The sequence below is a fragment of the Macaca nemestrina genome, chromosome 1 (genome assembly GCF_043159975.1).
Source record: "Macaca nemestrina isolate mMacNem1 chromosome 1, mMacNem.hap1, whole genome shotgun sequence".
In the NCBI taxonomy this organism is placed as follows: domain Eukaryota; kingdom Metazoa; phylum Chordata; class Mammalia; order Primates; family Cercopithecidae; genus Macaca; species Macaca nemestrina.
The window spans coordinates 201,501,989-201,527,714 of NC_092125.1; the positions used below are offsets into that span (position 1 = coordinate 201,501,989).

The 25,726-nt window shown below is 46.8% G+C and overlaps 1 protein-coding gene across 1 annotated transcript in view; it reads right to left on the reverse strand.

The window, feature by feature from the left end:
* Window positions 1–949: 949 nt before the first annotated feature.
* LOC105494643 (zinc finger and BTB domain containing 8B) overlaps window positions 950–25,726 on the reverse strand; it is a 28,867-nt gene continuing 4,090 nt past the window's right edge. Inside the window, exons 4-6 of the mRNA XM_011763259.2 lie at window positions 16,295–17,323; window positions 6,235–6,413; window positions 950–1,601 (exon numbers count right to left, since the gene is read on the reverse strand). Coding sequence (XP_011761561.1) covers window positions 1,284–1,601; window positions 6,235–6,413; window positions 16,295–17,282 — 1,485 coding nt within the window. The 5' untranslated portion in view covers window positions 17,283–17,323 and the 3' untranslated portion in view covers window positions 950–1,283. The remainder of the gene's footprint in view (window positions 1,602–6,234; window positions 6,414–16,294; window positions 17,324–25,726) is intronic.

Sequence of the window (25,726 nt, forward strand, 5' to 3'; positions counted from 1 at the left end):
GTGGGAGGATGGTGTGGGAAGCAGCTTTTATAAGAAACGCTCATCACTGGGCCATGTCAATTACCATTGCCATGGCAACACCTGGAAGTCACTGCCCCTTATCTTGGCAATCGCCCAGCGGCTTGGAAGGTACCACCATTTTCCTAAATATTGCTGCATAATCTGCCCCTTAATTTGCATGTAACTAAAAGTGGGTATAAATATGAGTGCCAACTTGCCTCTGAGATGCTACTCTGGGCACACTGCCTATGGGGTAGTCCTAGTCCACAAGGAGCGGCCCCTTTGCTGCTGCTGCAGCACACTGCTGCTTCAATACAAGCTGCTGTCTAACACCACTGGCTCGCCCTTGAATTCTTTCCTGGGTGAAGCCAAGAACTCCCCTGGACTAAGCCCCAATATTCGGGCTTGCCTGCCCTGCATCAGTATAAACTAAGTAAAAGAATGCCAGAGGCAGCTACATTTCCAAGTTACACAGCTCCAACTTTTGGAAATTGCTGGAAAAAGTAGGGGAGCATTTTGAGTTTTGCCCAAATGAGTTGTTTTATGATAACAGAACAGGTTGTAGGTGTAGAATCATCAAATGCCAAACCAGACAGGGAAACCATCCAGACTTGGGGTCATAGCCTCCCTTCTCAGTGCTAACTTAAAATTTTATTCAACTGGGCAAGTCAGGATGCCATAATGAGCCTTTCGGATCATTCTCATGTTTGTCTGCCCGTAAGTATTCCAAGCCTTTAAAATTGCTGTCCTAGATTTAGAGAGTACCTTTTTTGATCGTGTAGCTAGACTGCCCTGCCTGCTTTATATCAATAAAGGTTTCTCTTTAATACGTTGCCAGAAAATTTAATGTGGAATTCATTAGGAAAGGCTTGGCAAAGGTAAACTTGATCCCAAAACTTAATGGTTTTTAGAGAAAGAGGATGATAACAAAGGAATGCAGAGGGCTGAGTCAATATAAAAACAAGCGTGGAGATTTTCTTATCTTTCTCCTAACCACAGTTTGGATGCACAGCAAGAAAAACAGGAGACCTCAGGGCCTGCATTGATTCACTCAGAATTAAGGAGTGGCCAGCAAAGCCCTCAGAAACCAAGGGCACCACACAAAAAGGTTATCTGTCCTTTGAGTCACAAAATCCAACCTCTATCAGATAGTCTAATAAAAATGCACATATAACAGTGAAAAAATGTTCCTCTCAGCGTTCCACAAAATTGAACAAATGGTATCTTTCAACAACAGAATGAGCACTAGCAAGTTCTAAAACCTCTTCTCCACCAATTTATTGCTACGTAAGTGTCTCTCGGTCTGATAAGTTGGGCTGAATTTGTGGTTTGTCATCAGAATCATCTCCAGCGGGGTCATTTTCCTCACCCGACTCCACATAGATTGGCCAGTCATTGTCTGTGTCGCTCTTTTCTTGGCTTTCGGATGAAGCCTCCATCAAGCTTAGGTTGATAGGCATCAAATCATCGTCATCGTCGGGTGTGTCTGTAACACAGGTGCAGCTGTCACACAGCCCGAAGCGCCGCAGCCCCTGGGACAGGTGACTCGTGAATGTTCTCCTGCAGCCCTTGCAGATGATTGGACGGTTGGATCTGTGGACCTGTAATCACAAGCGGACACAGCAGATGTCACAGAAAAGGAGATGAGCCTTTTCCACAAGGTCCCATGTGATCTGGCCCCTGCCTGACCCTCCGGATTCCTTTTTTAGCACTCCACCTGCATTCTCTGCCATAGTCTTTGTATTAGTCTGTTCTTGCACTGCTATAAAGAAATACCCGAGACTAGGTAATTTATAAAGGAAAGAGGTTTAATTGCCTCACAGTTCCACAGGCTGTACAGGAAGCATGATGCTGGCATCTGCTCAGCTTCTGGGGAGGCCTCAGGAAACTTACAATCATGGCAGAAGGCAAAGAGGGAGTCTGCACTTCTCAAGGCCAGAGCAGAGGGGAGAGAAAGAAGGGGGAGGCACCACATATTTTCAAACAACCAGATCTCATGAGAACTCACTATCACAATGACAGCACCAAGGACGGATGGCGTTAAACCATGAGAAACTGCCCCCATGATCCAACCACCTCCCACCAGGCCCCACTTCTAGCATTAGGGATTACATTTCAACATGAGATTTGAGTGGGGACAGAGATCCAAACCATATGAGTCTTCGTCTTACCAAGGTTCTTTCTACCCCAGAGCCATTGGACACATGTGGGACATTCCCTTCTCCTCATCATCAACCCTTCACCCCTTATGAACACCTTGGAAGGAGGTCTCTCCTGATGCTCTAGGCCAGTTAGGGCCCCCAGCTAGCGATTCTCACCCATACTTCTTCCTTTGTTGTACATCTCACAAATTGTTGATAAAATTCACTAGAGTGTAAGCTCTAAGAGGGCAGGGACAGAGTCTGTCCCATTCCTTACTATATGCCCAGTGCTTAGCATACAAAGAGCACTCAAGTGAAAGTGAACTGATAGGGATTTTTTTTTTTTTTTTTTGAGACAGGGTCTTGCTCTGTCACCCAGGCTGGAGTGCAGTGACACGATCATAGCTCACTAAAGCCCTGAACTCCTGGGCTCAAGTGTTCCTCCCCCTCCAGCCTCCCAAGCAGCTGGGACCACATGCACCCATGTACTACCATGCCTGGCTAATTTTTTATTTCTTGTAGAGGTGGCGTCTCACTATGTTGCCCATACTGGTCTTGAACTCCTGGCCTCAAGTGATCCTTCCACCTTGGCCTCCTAAGGTGTTGAGATTTCAAGTGTGAGCCACCATAGTTGGCCAGGATTTTTTTTTTTTGGAGATGGGGTCTTGCTGTCTTGCTATGTTCCCCAGGCTAGACTTGAACTCCTGGGTTCGAGTGATCCCCCTGCCTCAGTCTACCAAGTAGTTGGGAATATAGGTGTGTGCCACTGCATCTGGCTCTCATTAGGATTTTTGACATGGCTTTTTTTTCCCCTCTCATTGGACACCTTTGGTAATTGATATTTTATTTATTTTTATTTTTATTATACTTTAAGTTCTAGGGTACATGTGAACAACGTGCAGGTTTGTTATATATGTATACATGTGCCATGTTGGTTTGCTGCACCCATTAACTCGTCATTTACATTAGGTATTTCTCCTAATGCTGTCCATCTCCCATCCCCCCAATGCTGACATAGTTTTTATGTACTTTGGATTGTTTAATTATTAGGAAGGCAGATTTGCTAGGGTAGACAGCTATATTCCCCAGATGTGCCAGCAGCTGCTTTGGGAACTATGTTTTGTTTTTGTTTTTTTTTTCTTTTTTGAGACGGTGTCTTACTCTGTCGCCCCGGCTGGAGTGCAGTGGCCTGATCTTGGCTCACTGCAACCTCCGCCTCCCAGGTTCAAGCAATTCTCCTGCCTCAGTCTCCTGAGGAGCTGGGATTACAGGCACGTGCCACCAAGGCTGGCTTTTTTTTTTTTTTTTTTTTTTTTTTTTGTATTTTTAGTAGATAAGGGGTTTTACTACATTGGCCAGGCTGACCTCAAACTCTTGACCTTAGATAATCCATCCACCTCAGCCTCCCAAAGTGCTGAGATTACAGGTGTGAGCCCCTGCGCTGGGCCCAGGAACTATCTTTTTTATGTGTACACTTTTCAGGAACTCCAGCCAATGGGGCTCTGTGAACCAATCACAGCCTCTGTTTTAGAGAGCTCTGGATGCAAGATACACACAAGAGGCAGAGATGAGGAGAGGCTGATACAGGAGAACCACCCACAATTAGTGCAGTCCTAGTGGGTGGGAAGTGGCATCTTATGGTGGCTTTGATTTGCATTTACCCTATGACTAATGATGTTGAGCATCTTTTCATGTGCTTATTGGCCATTTGTCTACCTTTTCCCAAGAAATGTCTAGTCAAATCCTTTGCCCAGGTTTAATTGAGTTATTCATTCTTTTACTGTTGCATTATAAAAGTTCTTCATTCTGGATACTAGACTGTTATCAGATATATCCCTTGCAAATATTTTCTCCCATTCTGAGGGTTTTCGTATTCTTTTTTTTTTTTTGAGACGGAGTCTTGCTCTGTCACCAGGCTGGAGTGCAGTGGCGCGATCTTCGCTCACTGCAACATCCGCCTCCCGGGTTCAAGTAGTTCTCCTGCCTCAGCCTCCTGAGTAGCTGGGACTACAGGCACACACCACCATGCCCGGCTAATTTTTGTATTTTTATTAGAGACAGGACTTCACCATGTTGGCCAGGATGGCCTCGATCTCTTGATCTTGTGATCTGCCCACCTCGGCCTCCCAAAGTGCTAGGATTACAGGCGTGAGCCACCACACCTGGCCAGTTTTTGTATTTTTTTTTTTTGAGATGGAGTCTCGCTCTGTCTCCCAGGCTGGAGTGCAGTGGCCCGATCTTGGCTCACTACAACCTCTGCCTCCTGAGTTCAAGCAATTTGCCTGCCTCAGCCTCCCAAGTAGCTAGGACTACAGGCGTCCGCCACCACTCCCGGCTAATTTTTGTATTTTTAGTAGAGACGGGGTTTCACCATATTGGCCAGGCTGGTCTCAAACTCCTGACCTTGTGACCCGCCTGCCTCGGCCTCCCAAAGTGCTGGGATTATAGGCGTGAGCCACCACACCTGGCCCAGTTTTTGTATTCTTAAGAGCGCCCATTGAAGGTCAAGCTATTTGTATGTTAGATTTCCCAAACACTGATTGTCTTGCTCAAAGATGATCATAACTGCACATGGTGGCTCATGCCTATAATCCCAGCACTTTGCGAGTCTGAGGCAGGCAGATCGCTTGAGCCCAGGAGTTCAAGACCAGCCTGGGCAACTTGGAAAAACCCTGTCTCTACAAAAAAAAACAAACAAACAAACATTAGCTGGGCGTGGTGGTGTTTGCATGTAGTTCCAGCTACCCAAGTGGGGGCTAAGGCGAGAGAATCACCTGTGCCTTGGAAAGTCAAGGCTGCCGTGAGCTATGATCTATCTCTGCAGCCTGGGCGACAGAGTGAGACTCTGTCTCAAACAAAACAAAACAAAAAAAAAGATGATCATAAAATGCAACATCTGCAGCCATAAAAAAGAATGAGATCATGTGTTTTGTGGGAACATGGATAGAGCTGGAGGCTATTATCCTCAGCAAACTAACACAGGAACAGAAAACCAAATACAACATGTTCTCACTTATAAGTGGGAGCTAAATGATGAGAACTTAGTGAACACAAAGAAGGAAACAGCAGACCCTGGGGTCTACCGGAGGCTGGAGAGTGGGAAGTGGGAGAGGAGCAAAGAGAATTAATTCCAGGATAAAATAATCTGTACAACAAATCCCTGTGACATGAGTTTACCTATGTAACAAACCTAAAAGTTTAAATAAATAAATAAATAAATGTAACATCTTTCTAAGTGGCCTGAATGGTTTTCAGCTGGTTGGACTCACCAGCTCACATGGAGACAAATCCTAGGGGGCAGCTCATTAGAGGGGAGGGTCTCCTTGGGCTGGAGCCCTCTTTGTCTGCTGCCCACAGGGAGCTCTATACATGGCAGTATACCCTTCCCTTACCCCCAGGTGCTGGGGCTGGGTGGGAAACTGAGGATGCAGCTTACCTTTGGTATCACACTGGTAGGAAGAGATTCACAATCCTGGCTGAGCCCTGTTGTTCTCTACATTACAATCATCACCTCTTACCAGGATCTAAACTTTCTTGGTTCTTCCCCTGAGAAAACTAGTCTAACTTGAAGTTAAAACTTAACTCTAACATATAAAGTTTTAGCTTTCTGGCCGGGCGCGGTGGCTCAAGCCTGTAATCCCAGCACTTTGGGAGGCCGAGACGGGCGGATCACGAGGTCAGGAGATCGAGACCATCCTGGGTAACACAGTGAAACCCCGTCTCTACTAAAAATACAAAAACTTAGCCGGGCGAGGTGGCAGGCGCCTGTAGTCCCAGCTACTCGGGAGGCTGAGGCCGGAGAATGGCGTGAACCCGGGAGGCGGAGCTTGCAGTGAGCTGAGATCCGGCCACTGCACTCCAGCCTGGGTGACAGAGCGAGACTCCGTCTCAAAAAAAAAAAAAAAAAAAAAAGTTTTAGCTTTCTGTAAGTGCCACCACCTGAGCTTTAATTTAGTAGTAAAAATATATGTTGACAATTATCTGAAAACATCCCAGTAGACAGAGACATGAAAGACAGGCTGGCTGTACCCTTCCATTAGATGAGATCATGAATCGCTCTTGACACGAGGGCATGGCCAGCTGGAACACTTACACTCAGGGCGTGGCTCCGCAGGTGCTCCTGTCGCGTGAACCTCTTGCCGCAGGTCTCACAGGGGTAGGGCCGCTCGCCTGTGTGTGAACGGATGTGCCGCTTGAGGATGCCCTTCTGCTTGGCAGTGTAAGGGCAGAAAGGACACTTGTGGAGCTTGATGGGGACCACCAGCACATCACCTGGGGAACCAAATGCTTTCATTTAGCTGTGCTGTACGCAGTGACCAACCCTGGCTACCCGCTGGTGGATGGGATCCAGAGCTGGGGAATTCCACCAGCCCAGATGAAGGAGGAGGACACCAACTCCGCCACCAGCCAACAGCAAGACATCGTCTGCAATTCCAACTCAGTCTGGCTCCCAATCAGCCCCAGGGTAAAGTGTACTTCTTATAAGGTCGGGAATGCTGTAAGACACCAGCTTCCACGCTTCTGTGTGACTCACAGTTAGAAACTCAGCTTGCATTACAACCTCAGAACACACATGCCTTATGTGGATAACTGGAAAAGTTTCCCAAAACAATACTTACCCTGATAGTGTTTATTCTGTTTGATTTCATTTTAAGACTGCTGGGGGCCAGGCACGGTGGCTCATGCCCGTAATCCCAGCACTTTGGGAGGCCAAGGCAGGCGGATCACAAGGTCAGGAGATCGAGACCATCCTGGCTAACACGGTGAAACCCTGTCTCTACTAAAAATACAAAAAATTAACCGTGCTTGGTGGCGGGCACCTATAGTCCCAGCTACTCGGGAGGCTGAGGCAGGAGAATGGTGTGAACCCGGGAGGCGGAGCTTGCAGTGAGCCAAGATGGCGCCACTGCACTCCAGCCTGGGCAAGAGTGCGAGACCCCATCTCAAAACAAAAGACTGCTGGGTGAGACTCTGTTATGGACTGAATTGTGTACCCCTAAAATTCATACCTTGAAGTCTGTGTTTGGAGATAAAAGCCCTTAAGAGGGTAATGAAGGTTAAATGAGTTTATAAGGTAGGGGCCTAATGATATGACTGGTTTTCTTATGAAGAAGAGACACCAGAGATCAACTGCTCTCTCCTTCTCCCTGCATACCCCCTGCCATTCCTCTCACCCCCACCCCTAGCACACACACACAGGAAAGCCTGTGTGAAGACACAGTGGGAAGGCTGCCATCTGCAAATCAGGAAGAGGCCTCACCAGAACCCAACCCTGCTGACACTTTGATCTTGGACTCTGAGCCTCTGGAATTTTGAGGATACATTTCTGTTAAGCTTCCCAGTCTGGGGCACTCTGTTGTGGCAGCCTGAGCTGACTAATACAACCCTCTGAGTTGATCTCACTACCTTCAGAACTTGGAAAATGCTGTTATAATGGATCAGATTTCTAGACCAGAATTCATGCTTTCTTGGACAGTAGTTCCTAAGAATATTTTCCAGGCATACGTAGAAGAGGCTTGCTTTGATGCAGACCCTAAATTGTTTGGAATTTATATTAACTCTACATATGTGAAATCATCAAATATCCAGGAATTCACTTAAATCTTTCTCCAATTTATTCCCTCACCTTGCTCATATAACCATTAAGGTGACAATGTGATTATCACTCATGTGTATAGAAACTGTTCCACTCAAGTTCTGTGAGTTACACTTACTGCTATAGTCATCCCTTGGTATCCACTGGGAATTGGTTCCAGGATACTCCTTGGATACCAAAATCCAAGGATGCTCAAGTCCCAAAGTCAGCCCTGCGGATCCTGTGAATACCGTATTTTCCATACATGATTGGTTGAATCCACAGATGCAGAAGCTATGGACACAGAGGGTCAACTATATTCCGAGATTTCTTCTTTATTTTATTTATTTATTTTACTTTTTGAGACAGAGTCTCACTCTGTTGCCCAGGATGGAGTGCAGTGGCACGATCTTGGCTCACTGTAACCTCCACCTCCTGGGTTCAAGTGATTCTCCTGCCTCAGCCTCTGGAGTAGCTGGGATTACAGGCACCTGCCACTACGCCCAGTTAATTTTTGTATTTTTAGTAGAGACGGGGTTTCACCATGTTGGCCAGGCTGGTCTCAACTCCTGACCTCAGGTGATCCACCTGCCTCAGCCTCCCAAAGTGCTGGGATTACAGGCGTGAGCCACTGTGCCCGGCCTGAGATTTGTTCTTTCTATCCATGCCCTTCCAGATTTACAGATTTTGGTCATATCATATCACCTATGAAGGCACTAGTGACTCAAGCTTTCCAAGTAGAGAAACGTGGTTCATGTCCTGGCTCTAGCACTGACCAGCCGTGTGGCCCTCGACATCTTACCTAGCTTTTCTGTGCCTTACTTTCCTCATCTGTAAAACAGGTATGATAACAGTTCCCACCTCACAGGACTGTGGTAAGAATGAAATAAAGTAACACATAAAGCACAGCACATGGCACATAGTAAGCACTTGCAAATGTCAGCCATGTTTGTCATCATTGTCATCTCTTCAGAATTTTTTTTACCGGGTAAGCAGTCCAGGCTCTTGTGGTCTCTGTCAACACTGGAGTAACTCTTTTCTCTGGGGCTGGCTTGGGATACCTAACTGGCTCTGTCTTTCCTGAGGTGCTATGAAAAGTATGGCACACTAAATTGAATGTGAGAGTCCAACATCCTTTACATAAGGGTGGAAACTCTCTTTGGTATTGAGTTCCCATCCTAATAATGCCTAACATTTTGCATAATCTATAGTGACTCCAAAATCTGTTTCCCAGGATAAAAGTAGCAGCTCAAAAGCTCATCGCTGCTGACATATGTGGAATTATTAAATCTCTCACTGCTCACACTGGTACTGAGATACAAGTAAAATAGGAATGATTATCTTTTTTTTTTTTTTTTTCTGAGATGGAGTCTCACTCTGTCACCTAGGCTGGAGTACAGTGGCACGATCTCGGCTCATTGCAACCTCCGCCTCCTGGGTTCAAGTGATTCTCCTGTCTCAGCCTCCAGAGCAGCTGGGATTACAGGTGCACACCACCATGCCTGGCTAATTTTTGTATTTTTAGTACAGACAGGAGTTCACCATGTTGGCCAGGCTGGTCTTGAACTCCTGACCTCAAGTGATCCACCTGCTTCAGCCCCGCAAAGTGCTGAGATTATAGGCATGAGCCACCATGCCCAGCCTGTTTTTTGTTTTTTGACACAGGGTCTCTGTCACCCAGGCAGGAGTGCAGTGGCATGATCATGGCTCACTGCAGCCTCTACCTCCCAGGCTCAGGAGATCCTCCCATCTCAGCTCCCCGAATAGCTGGGACTACAGGCATGTGCCACCACGTGCAGCTAATTTTTTTTTTTTTTTTTTTGAGATGGAGTTTTGCTCTTGTTGGGCAGGCTGGAGTGCAATGGCACAATCTCGGCTCACTGTAACCTCCACCTCCCAGGTTCAAGTGAATCTCCTGTCTCAGCCTCCCAAGTAGCTGGGACTACAGGCATGTGCCACCACGTGCAGCTCATTTTTTTTTTTTTTTTTTGAGATGGAGTTTTGCTCTTGTTGGGCAGGCTGGAGTGCAATGGCACAATCTCGGCTCACTGTAACCTCCACCTCCCAGGTTCAAGTGAATCTCCTGTCTCAGCCTCCCAAGTAGCTGGGATTACAGGCATGCACCACTATGCCTGGCTAATTTTGTATTTTTAGTACAGACAGAGGTTTAACCATGTTGGTCAAGCTGGTCTCGAACTCCTGACCCCAGGTGATCCACCCACCTTGGCCTCCCAAAGTGCTGGGATCACAGGTGTGAGCCACCATGCCCGGCCACGGGCAGCTAATTTAACAATTTTTTTTTTTTTTTGTAGAGACAGACAGTCTCACTATGTTGTCCAGGGTGGTATTGAACTCCTAGGCTTAAGGGATCCTCCATGCCTCAGTGTCCCAAAGTGCCGGGATTACAGGTGTGAGCCACAGCACCCGGCCAGGAATAACAACCTGTTTCCTAGGATCAAAGCAGCAGCTCATAGCTCATCACCCTGCTCACTCCTCTGGCACTGTGGAACTTCCTTGTTATTTATCTCCATCACCTTGGCTTTGTACCACACACTTCTTCCTGATTATCTACAAAAACATAAAATAAAATAGGTCCAGCATAAGTCCTTGGAAAAATAACTGTTAACTATTTCTCCATCAGAAAAGTATGGATTGTCTCAACACTTTCTTCCCCCTTCCTGATCTCACTCCCCCAATACAGCAGTTCACCTGAATCCTATTACATGCCAGGCCATTGTAAGACACCTGTTTCCTCCCTCAAGAAGTTAAGTCTAGCAGGAAAGATATGTAAACATATTCATACCATATGAAGCACACATGCAAAGTTCAAAGTGATGAAGAAATATAAATAAAAAGTGATGATTTTCCTTAGGAGTTCAGCAAAGATTTCACAAAAGAGGTTAACTTTGAGCAAGGTTTTAAAAGATGAACAGGAGTTCACTGGGAGTTCAAGACAGAGAAAGGTATCTCGGGCAGAGGAAGAACACGTGCTTAGGCATAGAGGTAAATGAGACTATGAAGTATGAAGTGGGGGTTAGGAATGAGGGCAAGGAAGGAACAAGAACTAGATTGTGATGGTCACATTCATTCATTCATTCTTTCAGCAAATTTATACTGAGCACTCACTATGGGTCAGGCTCTGTTCTAGGGTCCTGGGGATATAACAGTGAACAGAATAGACCAAAGTCCCTGCCCCTCATGGAACTAACATGCTGAGAAATTTGGACTTTACTTGTAAGCAGCCTGGATTTTTTTTTTTTTTTTTTTGAGATGGAGTCTCGCTCTGTCGCCCAGGCTGGAGTGCAGTGGTGCGATCTCAGCTCACTGCAACCTCCAACTCCTGGGTTCGAGCAATTCTTCTGCCTCAGCCTCCTGAGTAGCTGAGACTACAGGCCTGAGCCACCACTCCTGGCCAGCTAGAATTTTAAGCAAGGAAGGTACAATGGTCACATGGTCAAATTTTCATGGCCAAATTTAAAAGATCCCTCTGGGCACAATTCAGGGAAAAGACTTAAGAGAGGCAATATTAAAGGCAGGAAGTCCAAGTAGGAGGGGACCACGAGTCTGGATGAGAGATGATAGGAGCTAAGGCAGTGGTTGTGGAGGTGGAGAGGAGTCACACTGAGAAAGAGTGAAATTAACAGAAGGAAAAGCAGGTACAGGAGGAAAGGGGAGTTCAGTTCAGATTTTACAGGGATTGAGGCTTGTGCAGAGCATCCAGGTGGGCATAAAAATTAAAAAAATAAAAGAAACTACCAAAACCTCCCCTGTGACCGGTGTGGTGGCTCATGCCTATAATCTTAATACTTTGAGAGGCTGAGGCAGGAGGACCACTTGAGCCCAGGAGGTCGAGGCTGCAGTGAGCTGTGATTGCGCTACTGCACTCCAGCCTGGGTGACAGCGTGAGACCCTGTCTCAAAGCAAAACAAAACAAAACAAACCTGGCCAGGCACAGCAGTTCACACCTATAATCCCAGCACTTTGGGAGGCTGAGGCGGGTGGACCACTTAAGGTCACGAGTTTGAGACCAGCCTGACCAACATAGTGAAACCCTGTCTCTACGAAAAATACAAAAATTAGCTGGGCATGGTGATGCATGCCTGTCATCCCAGCTACTTGGGAGGCTGAGGCAGGAAAATTGCTTGAACCTGGGAGGCAGACGTTGCCGTCAGCTGAGATGGCACCACTGCACTCCAGCCTGAGCAACAGAGTAAGACTGTTAAAAAAAAAAAAAAAAAAAGAAAAATCCCCTGTGCCTACAGATATAACCTCCCCTCTTTGTATGTAAGGTTTTCCATGATCTGACTCCTGACTCCAATCAATTTTTCCCTGTCCCCTCTTCTTATCTTCAGATGGCACTTCCAGGATGCCTCCCTGATCTCCCCGTAGGAAGCCAGTTCTCCTTCTGGACTACTGTGAACTCATACCTGAGTGTCTTTCAACCCTAGTACCTTTCTAGCATGTGATGTTATTTACATTTGTGTCTTTTTTTTTTTTTTTTTTTTGTGGGACAGTCTCGCTCTGTTGCCCAGGCTGTAGTGCAGTGGTGCGATCTCAGCTCACTGCAACCTCTGCCTCCTGGGTTCAAGCAATTTTCCTGCCTCAGCCTCCCGAGTAGCTGGGATCACAGGCACTCACCACCACGCCTGGCTAATTTTTTTTGTATTTTTAGTAGAGATGGGGTTTCATCATGTTAGCCAGGCTGGTCTCGAACTCCTGACCTCAAGTGATCCACCTGTCTCAGCCTCCCAAAGTGCTGTGATTACAGGCATGAGCGACTGTGCCTGGCCCACATTTGTGTCTTATCTCCTATACGACACCATCAGTTCTTTGAGGGCTGCATCCATGTCTGACTTATCTTTATGTCTTCACACAAAAGGTACTCAAATATTTGAACAAATAAATGAATAACCAAACAAATCAATCCTACTCTGTGCCTTAGCACTTGGAAAAACTATACCCTGGAGCCATATGAATGAAATAAAAACATGGTAGACAACAGGCATGGCCAGGGGCCAGGGCAGCTGCATTGCCACAGCACCCTGTAGCAAGAAGCCTGACTTTCCAGACCAATAAGGACAGGACCTGAATATATTATAAATGGCACAGAGCCAAATGCCTATTTCATGATACTTCTTGTGCTTACATGCAGAGGGGTTCAAAGAAAAAATCATTGCACTGAAATCCTCTATCTACTTGTGTTGCTTTCACTGTTTGTTTAATGAATGAAATGAAGCCACTCCAGGTTTGTGGTTTTAGCTGGGCCACTTACTACTGCATTCTTACGAAACTCACTAAACCCTTCTGGGTCGCAGTTTCTCCATATTTCCTCTGTCAAACACATGGGGCATCATGAGAGTCTCGTGGATATGAAAGGGTGATCAGTGTGTGAAATGCCATCGTACACACAGCAATGAGAATTTCAACAAGTTCCCATGGTTTGTTCATGGAAGCGGCCACGATCTTCCCAATGCTGGTGAAGCCAGTGTCTCTGAGAACCAGAAACAGCATTTTCAAGTTTTTTTTTTTTTTTTTTTTTTTTTTTTGAGACAACGTCTCACTCTGTTGTCGAGGCTGGAGTGCAGTGGCATGATCACAGCTCACCGCAGCCTTGACCTCCCAGGCTCAGGTGATCCTCCCACCTCAGCCTCCCAAGCAGCTGGGACTATGGGTACATGCAACGACGCCTGGCTAATTTTTCTTTTTTTTTTTTTTTTTTTTTTGAGACAGAGTCTCGCTTAGTCGCCCAGGCTGGAGTGCAATGGCGCAATCTCGGCTCACTGCAAGCTCCACCTCCCGGGTTCACGCCATTCTCCTGCCTCAGCCTCCCGAGTAGCTGGGACTACAGGTGCCCGCCACCTCGCCCGGCTAATTTTTTGCATTTTTAGTAGAGACGGGGTTTCACCGTGTTAGCCAGGATGGTCTCGATCTCCTGACCTCGTGATCCGCCCGCCTCGGCCTCCCAAAGTGCTGGGATTACAGGCGTGAGCCACCGCGCCCGGCCTGGCTAATTTTTCAATTTTTTTTTTGTTTTTGTAGAGATGGGGTTTTGCCATCTTGCCCAGGCTGGTCTTGAACTCCTGGGCTCAAGCGATCCTCCCACCTTGGCCTCTCAAAATGCTGGGATTGTAGGTGTTAGCCACTGCACCTGGCCATTTTCAAGTTTTTCAAGTCCAGTTTTAATCAGACATACTGAGTGCTCTTGCTTTTAAAAAATGAAATTTGAGGCCAGGCACAGTGGCTCACCCCTGTAATCCTAGCACTTTGAGAGGCCGAGGCAGCAGGATCACCTGAGGTCAGTAGTTCAAGACCAGCCTGGCTAACATGGTGAAAACTCATCTCTACTAAAACTACAAAAATTAGCCGGACATGGTGACACATGCCTGTAATCCCAGCTACTCGGGAGGCTGAGGCAAGAGACTTGCTTGAACCCAGGTGGCAGAGGTTGCAGTGAGCTGAGATTGCACCACTGCACTCCAGCCTGGGCAACAGAGTGAGACTCTGCCTCAAAAACAAAACAAAACAAAACAAAACCAAAAATTCCCAGAAATTAAAAATTTGCAAGACAGGCCAGGCACAATGGCTCACACCTGTAATCCCAGCACTTTGAGAGGCTGAGGTGGGAGGATCACTTCAGCCCAGGAGTTTGAGACCAACCTGAGCAACATAGGGAGGCCTCGTCTCTGTTATAAATCAAATATACAAAAAATTAGCTGGGTGTGGTGGTGTATGCCTGTAGCCCCAGCTACTTGGGATGCTGAAGTGGGAGGATCACTCAAGCTCGGGAGGTCAAGGCTGCGGTGAGCTGTGATGGTGCCACTGCACTCTAGTCTGGGCAACACAGCGAGACCCTGTCTCAAAAGAAAAAAAAAGTCTCAAGACAGCCATTTAGTAATGAATAAAAATAGCTGATCTCCCTTTATTTAAAAGACTTTCACTTCAACCAGAGAATTAGAAGCTAAAAAAAGGAAAAGACTTTTACTACTGAATATTTCACTGCCAGACTGCAATTCATGAATTTCTTGGCTTGAGGTTCTGTTTTTTTTTTCTTTTCTTTTCTCTTTCTTTTTTTTTTTTTTTTTTGGCAGGGAGTCTCGCTCTGTCACCCAGGCTGGAGCGTGGTGGCACGATCTTGGCTCACTGCAACCACCACCTCCTAGGTTCAAGCTATTCTCTTGCCTCAGCCTCCCGAGTAACTGGGATTACAGGTGCATGCAGCTGCGCCCAGCCTTGGCTTGAGGTTCTGGAAGCCACGTTTCGTCAGTAAGATGGCAGTCAAGTTTATTTTTGTCTCCTACAAGACACCTTGCAACACAATTACCTCACCTGCTAAGAGGAGTTAACCATATTATCTCAACTCTCAGAACTGTTCAAAGAAACAACCAGGTTCTCTTGAAACGCAAAAGCCTACCAAAGGATGTAAAAGTTAGCTCACATGAAGTCAAACACTGGCACTAAAATAGTCTCAAGTCGGCCGAGCACAGTGGCTCACGCCTGTAATCCCAGCACTTTGGGAGGCCAAGGCGGGAGGATCACTTGAGGTCAGGAGTTTGAGACCAGCCTGACCAACATGGTGAAACCCTGTCTCTACTGAAAATACTGGGCATGGTGGTATGCGCCTATGGTAATCCTAGCTACTCGGGAGGCTGAGGCAAGAGAATCACTTGAACTCTGGGAGGCAGAGATTGCAGTGAGCTGAGATTGCACCATTGCACTCCAGTCTGGGTGTCAGAGCAAGACCCTGTCTCAATCAATCAATCAATCAGTCAAATAGTCTCAAGTAGATGGCATCATCAAACACACCAGGCTGGGTGCCTATTCTATGCCAAGCACCTTGGCTGACACAGAGAAGTATAAATCTCTGGAGCATATATCTCTGGACATGACTTCAATCACATTCTCCCCACACAAAATCAACCTCCCAGAATAGAGGAAATCTAAGATGATACATGAGAAAAAGTTCTGAAAACTCTCTTATTTGATCCCCACAACCGTTACCTGTGAGAGAGGCAGGGCAGGGATGATTATCCCCATTTTACAGATGACAAAACAGACTCAAAGAGATTCAGTGATTTAACCAAGGTCCCACTGCCGGTCAGAGGAAGAGAGTGGGTTCCTCCCATGTCTCCAAACTGCCCCCAACACGCTTACATTCTAGTTGTAGAGGTAAAACACAAACATACAAGAAGAAACAATGCCCCGCATACAGCAGGTGCTCAATTAATGCATATTGGTGGTGGTGGTGGCAGTAATGGTGACTGATGATGATCATAATGAGATGGTGATACTGGTGATGATTGTAGTGATGACAATGGTACTGATGATGGTACTGGTGATGATGGTAATGACGATGATACTAGTGATGATGATACTGATGATTATGGTACTGGTGATGATGGTACTGATGATGGCACTGGTGATGATGGTACTGATGATGATGGTACTGGTGATGATGGTACTGATGATGTTGGTAGTGACAATGATGATGGTGATAATGATCATGATGATGGGAGAACACAAGGCACAGACAGTGTGTACTAAATGACTGACAGGGCTGATGAATGCTAAGGGAACTCACCTGAGTCCTCTCCATACCAGTCAGCCTGGACATCCATCATAGAACTCATGGCTACTCCTGCACCTTCTGGTCTTCCCTCCAAACTCCGAGAAAAGTGATGGTCAGCATCATCCTTGCTCGGGGCAGCGCTGTTGCGCAAGAGCGCCTCCAGGAACTGCTTCACGTGGTAGTTGCTGTAAGCCAAGTCAACCGTCTGGCCGCTGGGCAAGGCCTCCTCCACGTGGGCCAGGTTCAGCGGGGCAGCATACTGCTGCAGCTGTTCCCCAACGTCCACCTCCACTTCATCAGCATCAAATTCCACCTTGGGCTCTATCCGTTTGGGTGGAGTAGAGAGGTCGCTGTCAGCCGAGCCACCGCCAAGGCTGTCTTTCACCACCAGTTCCAAGGGATGGCAGTCTCCGCAGTCACCGCAAGGGGACTCTCTCAGGCAGTCCACGCTCTTTTCTCCCACGGCTGGAGAGGAGACCAAGCTCTTGGTACCACAGGAGGTACCCTCCCGGCCTGAACTGGGGCTTCCACTGTCAACCTGATGAGCCGCCGCCGCCGCCGCTGCAGCCGCCGCCGCTGCTGCCGCCACTGCTGCAGCCACAGCAGCCTCCTTCTCCATCTTTCGGCAAATGTCAAGGGATGACCTAATGTATGTCTTGCAGAAGTTCACCACATCATTCATCTGCAGGTAGCTGGCAGCCGACATCACTTCAATCACATTCTCCCCACACAAATCCAACTTCCCAGAATAGAGGAAATCTAAGATAATGGAGAAGGCATCAGAGGTGACAATGTCCAAAGAGGCGGTGCTATGCCGCCCGCTGTCCTGGATATAGTGAATGAGCAGGGCTCGGAAGTAGCCGCTGTTAGCAAACAAAATGTTCCTGTGGGCCTTGAAGATCCGCCCTTCCACAATGATGCTGCAGTCACAGAAAAAGTCCCTCTTTCTCTGTTCATTCAGCTCCCCCAAAAGCTTGGCATAATAGGATTGCATCTCCATTGCTCCGCCAGCTGCTGCTGCTCCAGAGTAAACCTGTATCTCTGTCAAGATTTTTCTTAAGTTAATTCACAAATCTCAACCTTTACAAATATGATTTTTTTTTTTTTTTTTTTTTTTTTTTGAGACGGAGTCTCGCTCTGTCGCCCAGGCTGGAGTGCAGTGGCGCGATTTCGGCTCACTGCAAGCTCCGCCTCCCGGGTTCACGCCATTCTCCTGCCTCAGTCTCCTGAGTAGCTGGGACTACAGGCGCCCGCCACCACGCTCAGCTAAATTTTTTGTGTATTTAGTACGGGGTTTCACCGTGTTAGCCAGGATGGTCTCGATCTCTTGATCTCCTGATCCGCCAGCCTCGGCCTCCCAAAGCGCTGGGATTACAGGCGTGAGACATCGCGCCCAGCCAATAATATTTCTTTTAAAAATTTTAAACAAGGCTGGGTGCGGTGGCTCACGCCTGTAATCCCAGCACTTTGGGAGGTCGAGACGGGCGGATCACAAGGTCAGGAGATGGAGACCACCCTGGCTAACACGGTGAAACCCTGTCTCTAATAAAAATACAAAAAATTAGCCGGGTGTGGTGGCCGGCGTCTGTAGTCCCAGCTACTGGGGAGGCTGAGGCAGGAGAATGGCCTGAACCTGGGAGGCGGAGCTTGCAGTGAGCAGATACGGTGCCACTGCACTCCAGCCTGGGCAACAGAGCGAGACTCCATCTCAAAAAAAAAAAAAATTTAAACAATTTTTCCAAAACCAGTGGTCCAATAGTATCTGTAGGATATGGGCTTCCCAGCACTTTGGGAGGACAAAGCAGGCAGATCACTGTGAGACCAGCCTGTCTAACATGGTGAAACCCCTTCTCTGCTAAAAATACAAAACTTAGCCCGGCCTGTAATCCCAGCTACTAGGGAAGCTGAGGTGGGAGGATCGCTTGAAGCCAGGAGGTGTAGGCTGCAGTGAACTAAGATTGCACCACTGCACTCCAGCCTGGTTGACAGAGCAAGATTCCATCTCAACAATAATAATAATAATAATAATAATAATAATAATATGGTCTGCTTTGGATCTAATAAAAATCAGAGGTTATCCAACTGGGTTAATTTATGAAAAAAAAAATAACTATAGCTAACTGCATGTGAGCACAGTGCTTACTATTTTACATTGATTCTTTCAGTGAATTTTTATAAAAACTTTACAAGTAAATATTGTCTCCCTTGTTCTGATAAGGAAATTGAGGGTAGGAGATGACCCAGTTGTAACAGATCTGGGACTCAAAATCAGGTCTATTGGCCTCCAGAGCCAATGCTCTAATGTACTACATTCTACTTTCTTCAAGGCTCAAAATACAGAAAATATTCACATCTAAGAATTATAGTTGAGGCCAGGTGCGGTGGCCCACATCTGTAATCCTAGCACTTTGGGAGGCTGAGGTGGGCAGATCAGCTGAGGTCTGGAGTTTGAGACCAGCCTGGCCAACATGGCAAAACCCTGTCTCTACTAAGACTACAAAAATTAACTAGGCGTGGTGGTGGGTACATGAGTCCCAGCTACTCGGGAGGCTGAGGCAGGAGAATTGCTTGAACCCGGGAGGCAGAGGATGCAATGAGCTGAGACTGCGCCACTACACTCCAGCCTGGGTGACAGACTGAGATTCTGTCTCAAAAAAAAAAAAAAAAAAAAAATTATAGTTGAGTCTTTAGTGTATCACTCTGAAACTGGTTTTCTTTTTTAGAGACAGGGTCTTGGTCTGTCACACAAGTTAGAGTGCAAGTGGTATGATCATAGTTCACTACACCCTCAAATTCCTGGGCTCAAGCAACCCTCCGACTTCAGTCTCCCAAGACCTAGGACTACAAGTGTGTTCCACTGTGCCCGGCCAATTAAACAAATTTTTTTTTGTAGAGATGGTAGTCTTGCTATGTTGCCCAGGCTGGTCTCAAGCTCCTTGCCTCAAGCGATCCTCCTGCCTCCACTTCCCAAAGTCCTGAGATTACAAGAGTAAGCCACCACACCCAGCCTCCAGCATCCCAATCCAAAACTTTGAGACTGGTCTCTTTTTTTTTTTTTTTTTTTTTTTGAGATGGAGTCTTGCTCTGTCGCCCAGGCTGGAGTGCAGTGGTGCAATCTTGGCTCACTGCAACCTCCACCTCCCGGGTTCAAGCGATTCTCCTGCCTCAGCCTCCTGAGTAGATGGGATTACAGGTGCATGCTGCCATGCCCAGCTAATTTTTTCTATTTTAGTAGAGATGGGGTTTCACCGTGTTACCCAGGCTGGTCACAAACGAGACTGGTCTCCTTTTATCATCGTTACACTGAAGTATTTGGTGGATTCTTGGGCTAGCCAGCATGTATTCCACATTCTTTTGGTTCTAGTGCCTTTTTTGGCTTTGATGGAAGCATCCTTCCCCCATTCTTGGCCAACATGCTTTGCATAAAGCTGATGCCATCCTCAAGCACCAGGTGTGTAAGCTATAATGTAGGCTCATAAAATTAACGCATCCCACCCTCTGACCACAGTGATTGGCTCAGAGACGGCCTTGTGGCTTTCAGAGCCAATGAAAAGCAATGAAACATTTGCTGGAATTTCAAAAAAGAGCACTCTCTGCTCTGTGGGATGCAGGATGTGAGGGATGTTGCTGCCACACCACCAGGGAAATCAGCCTAACAAAGATGACGGCCCAGCTCAGGCTGATGGAGCCTGGGGACAACATCGCAGCCCCAACTCAAGCAGTACCAGAAGCCAATTAAGTTCCTTTTTGGTTTAGCTGGTCTTAGTTGGGTTTTCTTTTTTAAATATTTTTTATTTTTTTTGAGATGGGGGAGGGGGTCTCACTCTGTCACCCAGGCTGGAGTGCAGTGGTGTGATCTCGGCCCTCTCCGACCTTCACCTCCCTGGCTAAAGTAATCCTCATACCTCAGCCTCCCGAGTAGCTGGGACTACAGGTACCCACCCCCGGCTAATTTTTTTTGTATTTTTGGTAGAGACAGGGTTTTGCCATGTTGCCCAGGCTGGTCTCGAACTCCTGGCCTCAAGTGATCTGCCCCCCCCCGGCTTGGCCTCCCAAAGTGCTGTGGTTACAGGTGTGAGCCACCACACCTGGCCTCTGAGTTGGGTTTTCTATTTCATGCAACTGGGAGACTCCTAACTGATTCCACTACCCTTGGTTAACTCCTGCTTATTATTTATGTCCTGGCCCTTTTCTGTCAATGAACTACAAGCCCTTTGAAAGCATCAGCCATGTCTTATTCAATTTTATATCCCTTACAGTATCTGGCAGAGTGCTTTGGACAAAATAGATTTGTTCTTCTTTTTTTTTTTTCTTTTTGAGGCAGAGTCTTGCTCTGTTGCCTGGGCTGGAGTGCAGTGGTGCGATCTTGGCTTACTGCAACCCCCACCTCCTGGGTTCAAGTGATTCTCCTGCCTCAGCCTCCCAAGTAGCTGGGATTACAGGCATGCGCCACCATGCCCAGCTAAGTGTTGTATTTTCAGTAGAGATGGGGTTTCACCATATTGGCCAGGCTGGTCTCGAACTCCTGACCTTGTGATCCGCCTACCTTAGCCTCCCAAAGTTCTGGGATTACAGGCGTGAGCCACCGTGCCCAACCGACAAAATAGATTTGTTAAGCAAAAAAGGAATACTCATTTCTTAACTGCTTAGTAGATAAACTATAAATCAAGTTTAAAATCCCCTTGGGGCCAGGCATGGTGGCTCACACTTGTAATCCCAGCACTTTGGGAGGCCAAGGTGGGCAGATCACCTGGGCTCAAGAGTTCGAGACCAGCCTGGCTAACATAGCGAAACCTTGTGTCTACTAAAAATACAAAAATTAGCTGGGTGTGGTAGCAGGTGCCTGTAATCCCAGCTACTCAGGAAGCTGAGACACAAGAATTGCTTGAACCCAGGAGGCAGAGGTTGCAGTGAGCCGAGATCGCACCACTGCACTGCAGCCTGGGGGATAGAGTGAGACTCTATCTCCAAAAGAAGTAAATAAATAGATAAAATCCACTTGGTAGTGAGGAGGACAGAGACACTGACCTGTTCCCCAACTCCCCCTACCCCATCTTCTTCCATCACATAAATCACATAACCATCCATCAGCTATTACCCCTTTACCTACTGACCCATTGAGATCAGAGAGGTTCCTATAGCCAAGTGCATCCCCTCTACTGGAATCACAAAAGGGTTAGCTAGAGCTGGCAACCTCTGCCAATAGCTCTTTAACCACTCTTCCTCTCCACAAATGGAACACACCAAGACCTTTCCCAGTGAGAAATCAGGCGCCCCTTGCCCCAGTAAAGGGTTCCTCCACTGGCAAAATCCAAGGCTTATGCATTAATTGTGCAGACTTTACTCATAAAAGACTTACTGGAACCTTATTAAATGGCAACTTATACCTACTTTGTACGTATTTATAACAAATGATAGAGTTAAGTTTAGAAACTAGAGAATCAACTCAGGAGGAGAGTGGAGAGAAGCCTCTGTAAGTACAGTAAACTGACAAACCTAAAAGAGAAAACTGACAGCTATAAAAAAGTTAAAAAGCTATAAAAGGTAGATCTAGAAATTTTTTCAAGATATCAGCCGGAGGCCATTTAGCTAAGGGTATTAAATACTCCTACATATTCAAAATGGCCTAAGGACATCACTAAATTAAGCCCAGGGCTATAACCGATGGGCCTAAGGTATTAAGAAGATTCCTATGGCGGGTGCAGTGGCTCAAGCCTGTAATCCCAGCACTTTGGGAGGCCAAGACGGGCGGATCACAAGGTCAGGAGATTGAGACCATCCTGGCTAACACGGTAAAACCCCGTCTCTACTAAAAAAAATACAAAAAACTAGCCGGGCGTGGTGGCAGGCGCCTGTAGTCCCAGCTACTTGGGAGGCTGAGGCAGGAGAATGATGTGAACCTGGGAGGCAGAGCTTGCAGTGAGTGGAGATCGTGCCACTGCACTCCAGCCTGGACAACAGAGCGAGACTCTGTCTCAAAAAAAAAAAAAAAAAAGATTCCTATCTTAATATTCATTTTAAACTCAAGGAAGTTATGTCATAATTTTAGGATTTTTTTTCCCATCCAAAGTAGTTAAAGTTAACATTTTGGTCAAAAAAGAGAACTGTCGGATATCTGAAAAATTCTATTACTGGCCGGGAGCGGTGGCTCAAGCCTGTAATCCCAGTACTTTGGGAGGCCGAGGCGGGTGGATCACAAGGTCAGGAGATCGAGATCATCCTGGCTAACATGGTGAAACCCCGTCTCTACTAAAAATACAAAAAACTAGCCGGGCGTGGTGGCGGGCGCCTGTAGTCCCAGCTACTCGGAGGCTGAGGCGGGAGAATGGCGTGAACCCGGGAGATGGAGCTTGCAGTGAGCCGAGATTGTGCCACTGCACTCCAGCCTGGGCAACACAGCGAGACTCCGTCTCAAAAAAAAAAAAAAAAAGAAAAAAAGAAAAATTCAATCAAAACTTTCACAGGACTAAGGTTTCACTGACATTCTCACCCCTTCCCACTGCTCCAACCAAGCTTTCTTGGCAGTGTCTGCTGTTGCCTTTGACAATCAAAATACTAACGGAAAAACAAGAGACAGAAAAAAAATATTACATTTTATTCTTTCTTAGAACTGAAAAAAAACACATCAGACTGATAAAATCACATTTTTCAATATGATAATATCCAGTTTGGTGGGAACACAATTTGGAATACCACATCAGAGGAGAATTTGGCAATATTTATCAAACTTCAGATGTACACACCTTCTGCCTTGGCAAACTCATTGCGATACATTTACTCATTTGAATACATTCCCCCAAATATATCAAATTATAAGTTCAGGGCTGGGCATGGTGGCTGACGCCTGTAATCCCAGCACTTTGGGAGACCGAGGTGGGCAGATCACTTGAAGTCAGGAGTTCAAGATCAGCCTGGCCAACATGGTGAAACCCCATCTCTACTAAAAATACAGAAATTAGCCGGGTGTGGTGGTGCACGTCTGTAATCCCAGCTACTCAGGAAGCTGAGTCAGGAGAATTGCTTGAACCTGGGAGGCAGAGATTGCAGTGAGCCGACATTGCACCACTGCACTCCAGCCTGGGCGACAGAGCAAGACTCCATCTCAAAAAAAAATATATAAGTTCAGGGCTGGGCACAGTGACTCATGCCTGTAATCCCCGCACTTTGGGAGGCTGAGGTGAGCAGATTATTTGACCTCAGGAGTTTGAGACCAGCCCAGGCAACATGGCAAAATTCTATCTCTACAAAAAATTTAAAAGATTTGCTAGGTTTGGTGGCACATGCCTGTGGTCCCAGCTACACGAAGGCTGAAGCGGGAGAATCGCTTGGGCCTGGGAGGTCAAGGCTGCAGTGAGTTGTGATGGCATCCCTGCACTCCTGCCTGGGAGACAGAGCAAGACCCCGTCTCAAGTAAAATAAGTTCGGAGATGTCTGTTACACCACGATTTTGTACTAGCGCAAAAGTAGAAACAATGTGAATGTCCATCAATAGGGGACAAGTTAAATCAATGACTTTACAATCACACAATGGAATATTATGCAACCATGTAGAATTGCCTGTGTTCATGTGAAAAAGTCACCAAGATATATTAAAAAAAAAAGCAAGATGCAAAACAAAATGTATAGTTGATCCTATGCATAAATGCTTTTGCTGGCAAATATATGTTTTTCTGGAAGGCTATATGAGAATTAACAGCACCCTTGGGGAAAGGGAGTACAGTTAAGAAGTGGGTGGAGGGGCCAGGCACAGTGGCTCACACCTGTAATCCCAGAACTCTGGGTGGCCAAGGAGGGCAGATCACGAGGTCAGGAGTTCAAGACCAGCCTGGCCAACATAGTGAAACCCTGTCTCTACTAAAAATACAAAAAAGAAATTAGCTGGGTGTGGTGGCGGGCACCTGTAATCCCAGCTACTCGGGGGGCTGAGGCAGGAGAATCACTTGAACCCAGGAGGCGTTGGAGGTGGAGGCTGCAGTGAGCAGAGATTGTGCCACTGCACTCCAGCCTGGGCGACAGTGCAAGACTCTGTTTCAAAAAAAAAAAAAAAAGTATGGGCCGGGCGCGGTGGCTCAAGCCTGTAATCCCAGCACTTTGGGAGGCCGAGACGGGTGGATCACGAGGTCAGGAGATCGAGACCATCCTGGCTAACACGGTGAAACCCCATCTCTACTAAAAAATACAAAAAACTAGCCGGGCGAGGTGGCGGGCGCCTGTAGTCCCAGCTACTCAGGAGGCTGAGGCAGGAGAATGGCGTAAACCCGGGAGGTGGAGCTTGCAGTGAGCTGAGATCCGGCCACTGCACCCCAGCCTGGGCGACAGAGCAAGACTCCGTCTCAAAAAAAAAAAAAAAAAAAAAAAAAAAAAAGTGTGTGGAGGGACTTTTGCCTTTAATTTTAAATCTTTCTGATAGAATGTTTTACTATGTGCATGTATTGTTTGTCTTTTCTTTTGAGACAGGGTCTCACTTTGTTACCCAGGCTGGAGTGCAGTGGCATGATCACAGTTCAGTGCAGCCTCGACCTCCCAGGCTCAAGCAATCCTCCTGCCTCAGCCTCCTGAGGAGCTGTGACTACAGGCATGCATCACCACACTCAGCTAATTCTGAAAACATTTTTTTATAGAGATGGGGTCTCACTATGTTGCCTGGCTGGTCTCAGTGGTCTTGAACTCCTGGACTCAAGTGATCCTTCTGCCTTGGCTTTGTTCTTTGTTAACTAAGAAAAAAAGGAGGCAGGGCAGAGGGGTGAGGAGTTGGTAAGCCAGGTAGATAAACATGTAAGTAGGTACAACACTTCTTAACTTGTAGTATGGTCTGATCTACAGGGGCTCTTCCCAGAGCACTTCCGTCTTTCACTGGAAGAGCCTCCTTTCCAGCAATAGCACCTAAAACCAATTTCTTTTGGCTTTCTCACTTAAATTATTTTTTATTCTATTGCAATTATTTTTATTCTACTTCCTGATTTGCAAAAGTCTTTCCATATAGTACTTTCTTCAAAATTTTCCCCAATCCTGTACTTGGTATATATTGTGTATATATTTATTTATATCACCCCCATTTGCCTGAAGTGCTCTGCTGCCCCGGGAAATGCTGAGGATCACCACTTCTCCCAGAAAAGCAGCTCTGAGGGCAGACCGCTCTCAGAAGCACATTTATCTGCACTCTGGCAGGGAACCTCCCAACCACCCCACGGTTCCAACTCAATTCAATGGTTACCAGCTACATACAATGCCTGACACAAGGAAGATGCCAGGAATAGAAAAATGAACCAAGTATAGTGCCTGTCCTCCAGGAGACAGCAGATGCCAACACAGCTACCTGCAATACAAACTCTCATATACCCTTGAGGGAGTCCTAGCCAGATCACACAACTGTCTCTGTTCAGAGGCCAAAAGCAGCATTGAATTCCACCCCCAACCTTTTCTGACAAGACTCCTCCAGTCCCA